This window comes from Dromiciops gliroides, chromosome 1, assembly GCF_019393635.1.
Source record: "Dromiciops gliroides isolate mDroGli1 chromosome 1, mDroGli1.pri, whole genome shotgun sequence".
In the NCBI taxonomy this organism is placed as follows: Eukaryota; Metazoa; Chordata; class Mammalia; order Microbiotheria; family Microbiotheriidae; genus Dromiciops; species Dromiciops gliroides.
In genome coordinates, this window is record NC_057861.1 from 634,270,964 (window position 1) to 634,284,983 (window position 14,020).

The 14,020-nt window shown below is 40.8% G+C and overlaps 1 protein-coding gene across 3 annotated transcripts in view; it reads left to right on the forward strand.

The window, feature by feature from the left end:
* GSG1L (GSG1 like) overlaps positions 1-14,020 on the forward strand; it is a 395,069-nt gene that overhangs the window by 95,379 nt on the left and 285,670 nt on the right. For all 3 annotated transcript variants that reach the window (XM_043978921.1, XM_043978922.1, XM_043978920.1), the window contains exon 2: positions 3,937-3,984. In XM_043978921.1, the coding sequence (XP_043834856.1) occupies positions 3,937-3,984 (48 nt within the window). The remainder of the gene's footprint in view (positions 1-3,936; positions 3,985-14,020) is intronic.

The following is a 14,020-nucleotide window of genomic DNA, read 5'->3' on the forward strand; positions in this document are numbered from 1 at the left end:
ATAAATAACTCTAATACAAGTTGGACTCTGATGAAATCTGGGGGACAGCTCAAAGGGTATAGCATGAGAGATTTGAGGAGGAGGAGGAGGAGGGCATCACTTCTGCCTTGGGGAAGATCAAGGAAGGCTTTATGGGAGATGTAGCATCTGAAGGGAATCTTAAAGGAAAAGAAAGATTCTGACAGACAGAGATATAGGGAAATCCCCTCTAGGCATGAGGGAGAGTGGATGCAAATACACAAATGGGAGGAGACAGGCAGATATTAGGGGCATGGGAAGTTCAGTTTGACTGGAGAGTAGAGTATGTGAATGGGAGTAATATAAAATGAGTCTGAAAATAGAATTGGGGGCCAGATAGTGGAAGGCTAACCATTATTTCATACTAACCAAGCTTCTTTTTCTCCTTCATCTGGACAGGTAATCAAGACTATACTCCTTCCATTTTAAAAATCTTATTTTTTATGATTCTTGACCTTTCTGACTTTTCTTGTTACTGTCTTCCCTTTTTCCTTCTCTTTTTTGTTGTTATTTTGGCCTTCCTCTTTCTCTTTCGGAGCACCAGGCCTGGTATCAAGAACACTCATCTTCATGAGTTCAAATCTGGCCATAGACACTTATTAGTTGTGTGACCCCAAGCAAGTCATTTAACCCTGTTTGTCTCAGTTTTCTCATCTGTAAAATGAGCTGGAGAAGGAAATGGCAAACTATTCCAATATCTCTGCTAAGAAAACTCCAAAAGAGAGTCAGATATAACTAAAAAAACATCTAAACAAGATTTTCTCTTTTATTCTTTCTACTCTTACCCTTTTCCAATGAGTGATCATAAATATATGAAGTAAAAGATAGAATAAGAATAAAAGAAACAAAATCATTCAAATTTACATTGGAAAAACTACCTTTGGTAAAAAGTATATTATTCAATTATATTAGGATTCAGTACTCTTTTCTTTTTAATGGTGAACTCCTCATGGACTGGGACTATAGTTTTTGCTTTGACTTTGTATTGCTATTACTAGTACAAAATCCAGTAGAATATGAACTTCTTGGGGGTTGTGCACAATGCCTGACATTGTGGGTAATTTTCATGCATGCTAATTGCTTGTTTGCTTGAGCCACAACAGAATTTTTACTTGTTATATGAATTTTTTTCTTTTTTTCTTTTCTTTTCTTTCTTTCTTTTTTTTTTTTTTTTTTTTTGCTGGGCAGTGAGGGTTAAGTGATTTGCCCAGGGTCACACAGCTAGTAAGTGTCAAGTGTCTGAGGTCACATTTGAACTCAGGTCCTCCTGAATCCAGGGCTGGTGTTTTATCCACTGTGCCACCTAGCTTCCCACTAAATATATTTTAATATGTTTAAATCATGCAAGGAAGTGAGATTGAAAGATGAGGAACAGCATCCCATAAATATTGAGTTTAGAGTCAAGGAATGTGGATTCAAATCTTAGCCTTCTTCTTTGCTTATGTGACCTTGGCCAAGTATTTTCACCTCTCTGGGCTTCAGTTTCCTCATTTGTAAAATGAAAAAGCTGGGCAGCAAGGTGGAACAGTGGATAAAGCGCCAGGCCCAGATGGAGGAAGACCTGAGTTCAAATCAGACCTCAGACACTTAACTAGCTGTATGACCCTAAACAAGTCACTTAACCTCGTTTGTCTCAGTTTCCTCTTCTGTAAAATGAGAGGGCAGACCACTCCAGTATCTTTGCCAAGAAAAACCCAAATGGGGTCACGAATAGTCATACATGGCTGAAGCGACCAAACAATAACAGAATTAAAGGGTTAGAGTAGTTGACCTTTAATAACCTTTCTAGTTCTAGCTCCCTTGATCCCAGGAGTTTATCTAGGGTAAGTTAATAGAGTCTGACCTTAATTATATCAAAAATACATCTATCCCTCATGGGAATAACAATCCTACCTTCCAAACAATAATCACTATAATCATTGCATGAAGAAATGTTTGCAGGGGTGAGATACGGATTTCCTGGGAAATGCAGGTTTCTAAGTGTGCAGAAAGGTAAGAGGTGAGGAGGTAGATGTTTAGAACAGCACAGAGAACTAGTAGGAGCCATAATTGGTTGAGTTTGTAGGAATACAGAATTGACTCATTCATCAAACTTTTATTCAGCACCTATTTTATGCCCTGTGCTAGGCACAAAGATACACAAGACAAGCTCCCTGATTTCAGTGTTGGTTCATATTTATAGAGTGCCTTAAGTTTTGCCAAGTACTTTAGATCCATTATGTCACTTGGTGCCCACAACAACCCCATGAAGTAGGTGATCCTATTATTTCTAAATCAATCAACAAACATTTATTATCTGTACAGTATTAGGATCTGGAAATGTAAGGACAAAAGTGAAATAGTTTCTCTCCCCCCACCCACTCCAATGAGTTTACATTCTGTCTGGGAAACAATATATAGTTATATGTGAAATAGACCCAAAGTATTAATATAGCTAGATCTTATTTCCAGAGAAAATTGAGGTTTAGAGATATTAAGTGACTTGTCCAGGATAGCACAGTGATTAAACGCCTGGGGTAGAATTCAAACCAAGGTCCTCTTGATGTCATGTCTAGCATTCTATCCACGAATGCATGCTGTCTTCAAAGACTTTACAGCCTATTAGGAGAAGTTGACATCTATGGATTTAAAAACCAAAACAAAACAGTCAAAGTAGATAAAGGCAGAATACACATTCTTTTTTTAAAATTTGTCACCAAATTACATGTAAAAACAAATTTTAACATTGATTTTTAAAACTTTGTGGTCCAAATTCTCTTCCTCCTTCCCTCCCCACCCCCATAAGAACTCAAACAATTCAATGTAAGTTATACATGTCTATAGTCATGTAAAACATTTCCACATTAGGTTGTGAAAGAAAACAGACAAAAAACTTTAGAAAAAGGAACTAACAAAAAATTTATGCTTCAATCTGAGAATACACATTCTTATGAGATCAGATGGAAGAGTGGCTTCCACCTGGGGGGTACAGAAAAGACATAGCATAGAAGACATAGAAGACATAGCATTTCAGCAGTCACTTGAAAGGTTGGTAGGACATCAATTGGTAAAGATAGGATAAGAGGTCTCATTCACTTTATAGAGAACAGTGTGAATAATGACATGAAAAAGCCCTGAATTTGTTCAGGGGACAATGGGGAGTCCAGCTAGATGGCTCAGTGGATAGAGAGCACTGGACTTGGAGTCAGGGAGACCTGAATTCAAATCTGGATTCAGACACTTAATAGTCTGTGACCTTGGACAAGTCACTTCACCTCTGTTTGAATCAGTTTCCTCATCTGTAAAATGGGGATAATAATACCACCTGCTTCTCAGGGTGGTTATGAGAATTAAATCAGAAAATAATTGTAAAGCACTTAGTACAGTGTCTGGCATATAGTAAGCACTATATAAATGCTAACCATTATAATTATTATTATTGCAAAGGATAGAGTATTGTGAAGAGATAATATAAGCTAAAGTTAGGAGTCTGGATTTGTGCCAGATTGGGAAGAGCTTTGAATGCCAGACCAAACGCCTTCCTTGCAAAGGGTGAGAAAACAGAATGTGTCACCCCCAAAAAGGAATAATAAGATCACCTACTTCACAGGGTTGTTGTGGGGATGGTATTTAAATGGGGATGGTAATTAAAAGAAGTTGTTGGAGACAGCTAGGTGGTGCAGTAGATAAAGCACCGGCCTTGGATTCAGGAGGACCTGAGTTCAAATCCGGACTCAGACACTTGACACTTACTAGTTCTGTGACCCTGGGCAAGTCACTTAACCCCTCATTGCCCTGCAAAAAAAAAAAAAAGTTATCTAGGTTAAATACAAAATCAGAGTCTGCACTGACCATAGCCTCCTTTACATGACAATGGGAAGAAACAAACACTTGCAACTATCTTTTATGATTCTAAAATCAATCTTTTTCTTTTCAAAGGTGAAACATGCCGGAGTTTTATTGACCTGGCTCCAGCATCGGAGAAAGGTAAGAGGTATCTGAGTTCCACTTTTCAAAACTAGCCCTTTGGTCCTCTGTCGGAAGAATACTTCCTGAATTAAGCCTTCTTGAATTAGTCTCCTTATATATCTGTATTCTTCCATAACCTATTTTCTTCAAAGTTGCCTTGACCCCAAATAACGGTCACTCCTTAGGGAACTGTCAGAAGTGTTAACATCACACTCCCCATTTCCATGAGCTCTTGGTTCCGATTAGCTTCATTATACCAACCCAGCACAGCCTTGTTGTATATCTTCTGACCTTTATCTTTCTGTCTGAAACTTCAGAAATAATTGGCATGGCCAGTTACATTGTTGAAAGGCCGAAAAAGATAGAGGGGCTTTGTCACTGATTGGTCATCTGTAACATTCACGTTTCAAAGTCACCTTCTCCACTCGAAAGTTAGTCATGCAACTGGGACCTTGTCGAGAAAGAAAGCAGCAAGAAAGATGGAAATGGCTGGAGTAGACCTGAGTTCAGCACGAATGATAGATGTGTGGTTTCCGGTTGCATTAGTTTATAGCTTCTTTGTACTCAATGAGAATAATTTTCCAAGCTAAGGAGTTAAGGATGGGTCATTGTTGAAGAGACCTTTAGGTGATGAGTGCTGTTGGACTATTTCCTTCCCTAATCTCAATTTGTCTGTGCTTCTGATCCTGTTTGATTTCTAAACTTGGAATTGGAGACTCTCAGAACTAGATGACTAGAAGGATATTAGATATTAGATCACATTAGATTCTCAGAAACCCAGAAGAGGTTAAGTGACTTGTCCAAGGCCTTGTGGCTAGTATTTGGCAGACCTGGGGATCTGGCCCTGGTTCTTTAACTCCAAATCTAGCACTCTTTCTACAGGTTGTCTTTTATTAATTTAGTTCAATTCTATTAAACAAGTGTTTTATTATGGCACTAAGGCAGGCATATCAGCAAAAAGGAAACAGTTTCTGTCCTCAAAAAGCTTACATTGTCCCAGGGTGGGAGTGGGGGTGGCAACAAGTACACAGATAAATTAAAAACATATCCAAAATAAATCCAAAATCCAAATCCAAAATGTAAATACAAATATGTCCACGACTGGTGGAGGCCTACCACTACTATATATATATATACACACACACAAAGTAAATATATCCAAAGTAAATAAAGTGATTTCAAGGATTTAGGGGGAGAGTGCCAGTAACCAAAGGACCAAGAGTGGAGGAATTTGAGCTAAGCCTTGAAGATTCCAAGAGGTGGAGATGAGAAGGGAGGACATTCCAACCAATCACTCAACAAATCTTCATTAAGCACCAATGTATACCTTCTACTTATGCTGGCTGCTAGGGACACAAAGGACTCCCCTCATCCCTGAAATAATCTCTCACTTCAAGGAGCTTATATCACAGACCTAGGGGAGAGCAGCCTGTGCGAAGTCATGGAGATGACAGATGGAATGTTACGTATGGGAAAGGGCAAGCAGCGTGATTTGACTGAAATGGATAATGTATAAGGGCAATCGACGAGAAATCATAGGTTGGGTCCAGAATGTGAAGGGCTTCAAATGCCAAGCATCTCCTATCTTTATCCTAGAGGCAATAGGGAGTTGGCGATATACATGGTCAGATCTGGACTGTAGGAGCATCAGTTTGGCAGCAGTTTGGAAGATGGATGGGAAACTGGCCTCCTTGGCATTCCTTCTGTTCAGCATTCCATTTCCTGCCTCCACATCTTCGTACAGGCCATGCCCCACACCCAGGATGTATCCTTCCTCATCTCTCCCTCTTAAAATCTCTAGTTCTTTTGGGGGACCATCATTTTATAAATTTTCTTTTTTTTTTTTTAGTGAGGCAATTGGGGTTAAGTGACTTGCCCAGGGTCACACAGCTAGTAAGTGTTAAGTGTCTGAGGCCGGATTTGAACTCAGGTACTCCTGACTCCAGGGCCGGTGCTCTATCCACTGCGCCATCTAGCTGCCCCGGGACCATCATTTTAAATGCTATTTCCTTCAAGAAGTCTTTCCCAATTTCCCCAGTTGTTAGTAAGAGTCTCCTCTGCTGTCACCCAACTACTATGTACTGGATTTGTGCTTATCCTGGATGTATTATTCTTATATGTGGATATATTATACATTCCAGGTATGAGCATGCTCCTTCCGTCTTTTACATTTGCGTGCCCAGCATGTAGCACAATGCCTGACACATAATAAGCACTTATCAAATGGTTGGTTGAGCGGGGAGACCCATTAGGAGATTATTTCAATTGTTGTTGTTTGTCCTTTAATCTGGAAGAGGACCATGACATTGGGGTGATGTCATGACTTTCAGTGAATCAGATTTAAGTGAGGGAGGGCTGTGCAAAGTCACCAGCCTTACTCTCTCCTCCAGAGCCATCTGGGTCCTGTGGCAAGATATAGATCTGGACAACTGGATATGGCCCCAGATATTTAAGGCAATTTCAGTTAAGTGACTTGCCCAGCATCACATAACTAGTAAGTGTCAAGTATCTGAGGCTGGGATTTGAACTTGGTTCCCCCCAACTTCAGGGCCAGTGCTCTATCCACTGTGCCACCTAGCTGCCCAGGAGAATATTGCAATAGACCAGGCAAGAAATGCTGAGGGTCTGACTTAGGGTGGTCACCAGTGTTGAGTGAAGAAAAGCAGAAAGGACTCATTCATTCAACAACACTTAATGTATCTACCTACTCCATAAAAGAAGTGTGTCAGGCTCTGGGGAGGACACAAAATTTTGGTAAGAGATAATCTTTGGAAGATTTGGAACTATGGCCAAAGGGCTACAAAACTATGCATACTCTTTGACCTAGTAGTACCACTACTAGGTTGGTATCCAAAAAGAGATTTAAAAAAACCAAAATGTTGAATTCAAAATTGAGGAAATGCCCATCAATTGGGGAATGGTTGAACAAATTGTGGGATGAGATTATGATGGAACACTATTGTGCTATAAGAAATGATGAGCAGGATGCTATCAGAAAAAAACCTGGAAAGACTTATATGAGCTGATGCAAAGTGAAATGTACTGTATACAAAATAACAGCAATATTGCAAGATGATCTGCTGTGAATGACTTAGTTATTTTTAGCAACACAATGATCCAAGACAGCTCTGAAGGACTTATGAAAAATGCACTCCATCTCCAGAGAAAGAATTGATGGTATCTAAATAAACATTGAAACATAATTTTTTCAAAAGAGATAATCTGTTGACCTTGAGCTAACAAGTTAATAAGGCAATTAGACATAGACACAGATAACTATTGATACAAAGTATTCATACATTTTACAAACATTTATGAAGCACCTATTATGTGTAGAGTGCTAAACTAGGTGGTGGTGTCACTTGGTCATTTTTCAGTTATGTCTGACTCTTTGGGACCCCATCTGGGATTTTCTTGGCAGAGATACTAGAGCAGTTTGCCATTTCCTTCTCCAGCCCATTTTATAAATGAGGAACTGAGGCAAACAGGGTTAAGGGACTTGCCCAGGGTCACACAGCTAGTGAGTGTCTGAGGATGGATTTGAACTTGGGGAGATGAGTCTTCCTGACTGCAGGCCCAGCATTCTATCCACTGATCACTTAGCTTCCCCTACAGTGCTAGGTACTTAGGGTGATATATTTAGGCAAGGACATCCTTATCTTCATGGAGTTTTCACTTCAGTTCGGGTGTAAGACACAAACACAGAGAACCAATATTTAGCATTATGTGTTAAGGGCATTAAAGGATTGTAAAACCACGTGCTAATTAATTGAAAATCAAGGGGAAAGGCTGTTACCAACTAGTGGGCTCAGGGCATCCTAAATTATACTTTGTGAAGGCAATAGCACTCTTGTTTCGGGAGGTAGGGTGGCAAAGGAATAGAGGATATTGTGACTGAAGGCATGGGCAGTATGAGTGTACACAGCATTTTCAGGATGCAGAAAGTAGTTCAGTTTCATTGGAGTAGAGAGTATGTGGAGGAGGGTAATATGACAGAAGGTTGGAAAGGTAGTGTGGTTTTGGAAGGCCTTAAGTTTAAGTTTAATTTTTACTTAGCAGGCTATGGAGAGCTACTGAAGATTTTGGAGCAGAGGAATGATATGGCCAGATCCATAAAAATGTATAGGAAACATTCTGTCAACATTATGATGGATGGACTACTATTGAAGTAGTCCAGGTAGGTGATGAGCACCTGTGCTAGGGGGAATAGCCATGGGAATAGGGAGGAGAGGAGGGATGTGATAGAGCCTGGAGAGGTGCAATCAACAGGGCTTGGCAACCTCTTGGATGTGAAAACAGAGGGAGAAGACAGCCTATAAGAAAACACACAGGTTTCAAAACTGGGAACTTGGGTGATTGGTGGTGGTGCCACAGAAAGAGTTGTTAGAGGGCAGCTAGGTGGCACAGTGGATAAAGCACTAGCCCTGGATTCAGAAGGACCTGAGTTCAAATCTGGTCTTAGACACGTGACACTTACTAGTTGTGTGACCCTGGGCAAGTCACTTAACCCTCATTGCCCCACAAAAAAGAGAGAGAGGGAGAAGAGAGGGAGAAGAAGAGAGAGAGTTGTTAGAAGGAAGAACAAGTTAACAATAAGATCAGCTTTGGACTTGCTGAGTCTGAAGTGTCAATGTGCCATTAACATCAACTGCTTCTCTCCCTTCACTTTATAAAATGGTGCCCTTCCTTAAGGCTCATGTGAAGCCTGAGGTCTCTTGGGTCTGCTCCTCATCTCCAGGGCTCTCGAGAGACCTGCTTTTGACAGCTCATGATCCCCAAGAGAAGGGTTTGAGGCCCAAAGGTCGCACTGGGGTCTGTAATTTCCAGAGTCTGCTATCTTTCCTCAGCTGCTCTACAGTCTGTCAGTGCTGGTCCAAACCTAGCAGAAAAATATGTGCCTAAGTACACATATCTGCCTTCAGAAGCAGGAACCTTCCATTCCTATTCCCCTGCTAAGCAGGAAAAAAAAAAAAAAGAAATTCTGAGGATTCTGAGGAAGTAGAGGAGTTTGTCTATAGATATTTTCCAGGCCTTGTGATTTGACTTTTAGGACTTAACAATAATGCCTAAATCCTTTAAGCCCTGGATTTAAAACTGTTCCTAGGGAATTTTATCTAGCAAAGATAGATGTGAGTCTGAATTTCTGGGTTTTTCACTAATTTGCTCAATGACACAGAAGAAATGTTTTATTATTCATGATAATGCCAACTGATAACATGCTGCTTTAAGATCTGGAAAGCACTTTAAGTAGCTTATCTCATTTGATCTTCTCAACAAACAACTCTGTTGGGTAAGTGTTACAGATGTTATTATGTACTTTCTACAGATGAGGCAACATCAGTCTATCAACAAGCAGTTATCAAGGCTTCCTCTGTGCCAGGCACTGTGCTAAGCATTGGGATACAAAGAAAGGCAAAAACCTGAGAAGTTAAAAATGACCTAGGGTACTTAGTTAGCATATGAAGCAGGATTTGCTCCTAGATTGTCCTGACTTCAAGTCCAAGCTTTATCTCTTATATCATGTTGCCTTTCATTACCATTTGTTTCAGTTTCTCTGGCAAATATAAATGAGATCTAGCCTAAGGGAATGAAGGTTTCTGGCAACCTGTGCTCCTCTCCTCCATGATCACTAGATCCCACCCAGTATAACCAAGCATCTGCTGAGCCCATGAAGCATGAAGAATACGGGCAGCAGATGTGAGATTCCTGATGTTTATTGTTCATCACAGATGTTAAGTTGGAAGGCATCTAGAGGCTATATAGTCCAATGCCCTCATTATACAATGGGGTGACTGAGGTCTGGAGAAGTGAAAAAAATTGGCCAAGGCTATGTAGGTGTCCTGTTGTCAATGTCAGGCATGTGTGTCTCTGCATAGGGTTACCTCTGGACCAAGTCATCATTTTCTTCAGACACAAAATGCAGGTAGAGCTGGGGAGAAACAAATACTTTTGAGGTCCCTGGGAGTAGACATTGGTAGTATAGTAGGGTACAGTCCTTACAGTGGGGGTAGCAGACTCTTAAGTGCTCTGATTGTCTCTTTGGTTCTCATGAAGTCCATGGGTAGCAATTGTCCTAGAAGTCAATGTAATTTTTTTTTTTTTGCGGGGCAATTGGGGTTAAGTGACTTGCCCAGGGTCACACAGCTAGTAAGTGTTAAGTGTCTGAGGCCGGATTTGAACTCAGGTACTCCTGAATCCAGGGCCGGTGCTCTATCCACTGCGCCATCTAGCTGCCCCGAAGTCAATGTAATTTTAATTCCTCAAGCATTCATCATGCTTGTCAGATGTGTCAGATACTGTTCTAGGCACAGGGGCACACAAAGAGAAATAGAAAACCATTCTTATTCTCGGGAAATTTACATTCTACTTGATGAAACAATAAGTACATAGTTGTATACAGAATATATAAAGCATCCTTCATGGGGGTGGGGAGGGACAAGAACACTAACCACTGAAGGCATCAGGAGAAGTGTCCTATAAAAAAAGGACACATTGTTAGTTAAAGCAATCTAGACTGAGACAAAGAGGGAGAACTTTCCAGGCATATGTGGATCAGCCTGTGCAAAGGCATAGGCATGGAAGATGGGATGTCATGGATGGGAAACAAAAAGTATGCAAATATGACTGGAATGTAAACTATAAGAAGGGGAGTAATGTACAATCAGTCAGGTAAAATGGGCTGGAGCCAGATTGTGAAAGGTTTTAAATGCTAAACAGAGTTTTGTAGAATGAGAACAAATCGGAGTCTATTTAACTGGCAATACAAGTTAGTTCCGCCTGTTTCCATTAAGACAAGGAAGATGTGTGTGGAGGATGGGGGAGGGTTGAGTGCATGGGAGGAGTGGTAAGAATGAGAGAGACAGAGACAGGCATAAAAGCAGGTTAAGTCTCCCACCAAATATCTTGTCCTTGAGTTTGCATGATGCAATCTCTGGGGAATGGAATCATGCTAAGCAAACTCACAGCAGATGTATTTATAAGCCATAATGTCAATTCATTAATATATAGTGAGGAATGTATACCTAATGAACACTCGTGCACAGCACAGTGAGAGCTTAATAAATGCTCGTTGAATTAAAATAAATGGAATGCCTGCTCTCCACTGAATTCATAATCAGAAGGCTACTCTGTGAGCCTGGAAACAGTGTAAAGGGAGCTGAATAGTCCCAAAGGAAATTTCATCCAGAGGATGGTAGAGTCTGATACTGATCCCCATCCCCCACAGAAGGTACCTCTCTAGCAACCAGAATACTTGTATCCACTAGATACAGTATATCTTTCTTTCCTTTTTCTAGATTCCATGAAGATCAGCCCATTAGTGGTAGAAGGCATCTGAGTAATAGGAGATGAGGAAAAGGGGAGAAGAGGGAGTTCATGGCAAATGACCACTTTCACTAACTTGAATGGTCAACATGCTGTCATTCATTACCATTGTCTATATCCTCTCATTTCCCTGAAGGGATTTTAAAATTTGACTAACACTCTCTGGGATACTCTCTAACTCCTACTCACAGATTTGTAGGCTGAGTTCCTTAGGGGTGGACAGAAGGGGAGTATATTGATCATTTTCAGATTCAGAGGATACCCCTATGATCTTTATTCTTATCACTATAGTTCATGAACCCCAGCCAATATGCTTGCATTAACAATCAGCCAGTGGACACACTTAATGCTTAGTAAAGGCACTTATTAAGATGGCGTAGGAAAAACAGTACCTACAGAACATTCCTCCCATAATTTGGAGTACACTTTCTCAGAAATATACAGCATCAGTGGGAAGAGTGGGCTGAAATTTATAGTACAATGATTATGAAACACATGTGTATATATATGTGTGTGTGTGTGTGTGTGTGTGTGTGTGTGTGTGTGTGTGTGTGTGTGTGTGTGTGTGAGTGAAAGGTAACTTATAGCTCCTGGTACTACAAGGCTTAGAAGTTCTTTCTCTCATCATAGAATCTGCACACACCTCTCCTTAGGTGTAATATTTCTGCTTAGCAGGTTGCTTTTCTGGGTTACCCAGGTCTGCTCCTCTCCATAGGCAGTTCTCTTCTCTGCTGCCAGGGATCTTTTCCCTCCAGTAACTATCTCTTTATATCTATGACCATTTGGAGGATTTATTTTTTCTCCCTCAACTGGGCCTTGAACTCTCTCCAACTGATTCTCTTGATATTGAATGAGATTCCTCTTTCTGAGTGAGTAAATTCCTTTTTTTGATTATTTGGTTTTTTTTTTGCAGGGCAGTGAGGGTTAAGTGACTTGCCCAGGGTCACACAGCTACTAAGTATCAAGTGTCTGAGGCCAGATTTGAACTCAGGTCCTCCTGAATTCAGGGCCTGTGCTCTAGCCACTGTGCCACCTAGCTGCCCAGAGTAAATCCCTTTTAAAGCTACTTGGGTAGGGCAGTAGATAAAGCACCAGTCCTTGATTCAGGAGGACCTGAGTTCAAATTCAGCCTCAGACACTTGACACTTACTAGCAGTGTGTGACCCTGGGCAAGTCACTTAACCTTCACTGTCCCACCAAAAAGCCCCAAAACAAACAAACAAACAAAAAACCAAACAAAAACCTCCCAAAACAATAAAGCTACTTGGGTGATAGAAGGAAGGAGAGAGAAATCTCCTCTCTGTAGGACTTTCTTCCGTGAAGTGCTCCAGAGTTCTCACTCCACAAAGCTGTGCTTCTATTCTATGAGCTTAGCTTCTTAATGCCTTAACAAGGGAATATCTGATTTTGTGCTTGTCCAATGAAGTTGCTCCTTTTAATCCCATCAGAGAAACATGTTTTCACATCTCAAAGGGATCAGGGCAGGACAGATATTTCAATGTCTTGCTTACATCTTGTATGTACATTCTGGGCTGGGGAATTGGTCAAAGATCAACTCCTCTACACTTGGCTAAGTGGAAAATTGATCCTCCTGAAGGGGGAGTTAAAGATCCCTTTGCTATGTTATCCCAGACCCTAGTTCCCTTTCTCCTGGAAGTGTTCAAATCATCTGGTAGAAATCTCCAATTGCCCCAATAATCCTGAAAGGAAAAAAATCTTTCCTCTATCATTTTATAAACTGGATCATAATTAAGCAAAGAACATAGTCATGGGAATCACAAAACCTAGAGTCTAATCGCTCTGCCACCACGTTGGATGAATCAATTCACCCGTTTGAACTTCAGCTCTATTAAATGAACTAGATGATCTGCAGGTCCTTTCCCAGTTCTGACATTCTGCGATTTCACGAAGTTTCTGGAGGAAGCTAATGATTTGTTTAGAGTCATCCACATAGATAATAGTTGAACCCATGAAACCCGACATGCAGTCTAATAGAAGAAGTCAGCCTGCTGAAATGAGCCATGCCATTCATTTTCTGTTTAGGACCCCTGACCATTTTGAGGCACAGATTCAGTTTCTACTACCTCTTGGTTTTGTTTTTGTTTTTGTTTGTTTGTTTTTTACCGGGCGATGGGGTTAAGTGACTTGCCCAGGGTCACACAGCTAGTAAGTGTCAAGTGTCTGAGGCCGGATTTGAACTCAGGAACTCCTGAATCGAGGGCTTTATCCACTGAGCCACCTAGCCGCCCCTCTACTACCTCTTAATAGATTTGAATCTCCCTGGAAAGTGATGGACAGGGGCCACAGGCACTGGCTGTGGTGGGTTCTGGTTATTTGCTTCAGCTTGAGACCTTGCTGTGTATTGTGTGAGTCCATGCCAGCCAGTTTGGGCTGAACTTCAACAATAGGTTGGTTGGCTTGGCTATCTTACCTGTTTCCAAGTGAGCTGGGGATTCCTGCGACCTCCAGCCTGCAATTTTCGTGAACCAATTTCCAAAGCTTGTATGTTTCATTTGTTTAATATTTCAGAAATGGGTAACAATATGATGGGCTCTGCAGCCACAATCTTGATTCTTGTGTGAATCATTTCTCACTTCAATTCCTATAATAGTCTCTTGTTGGTTCTCTTACTCTCTCCCTTCTTCGCCTGAAATCGATTTACAATTCCACTGTTCACTTAATTTATTTAGTACATTTTATTGATTGATGTCATAGAACCAAAATGTGAATA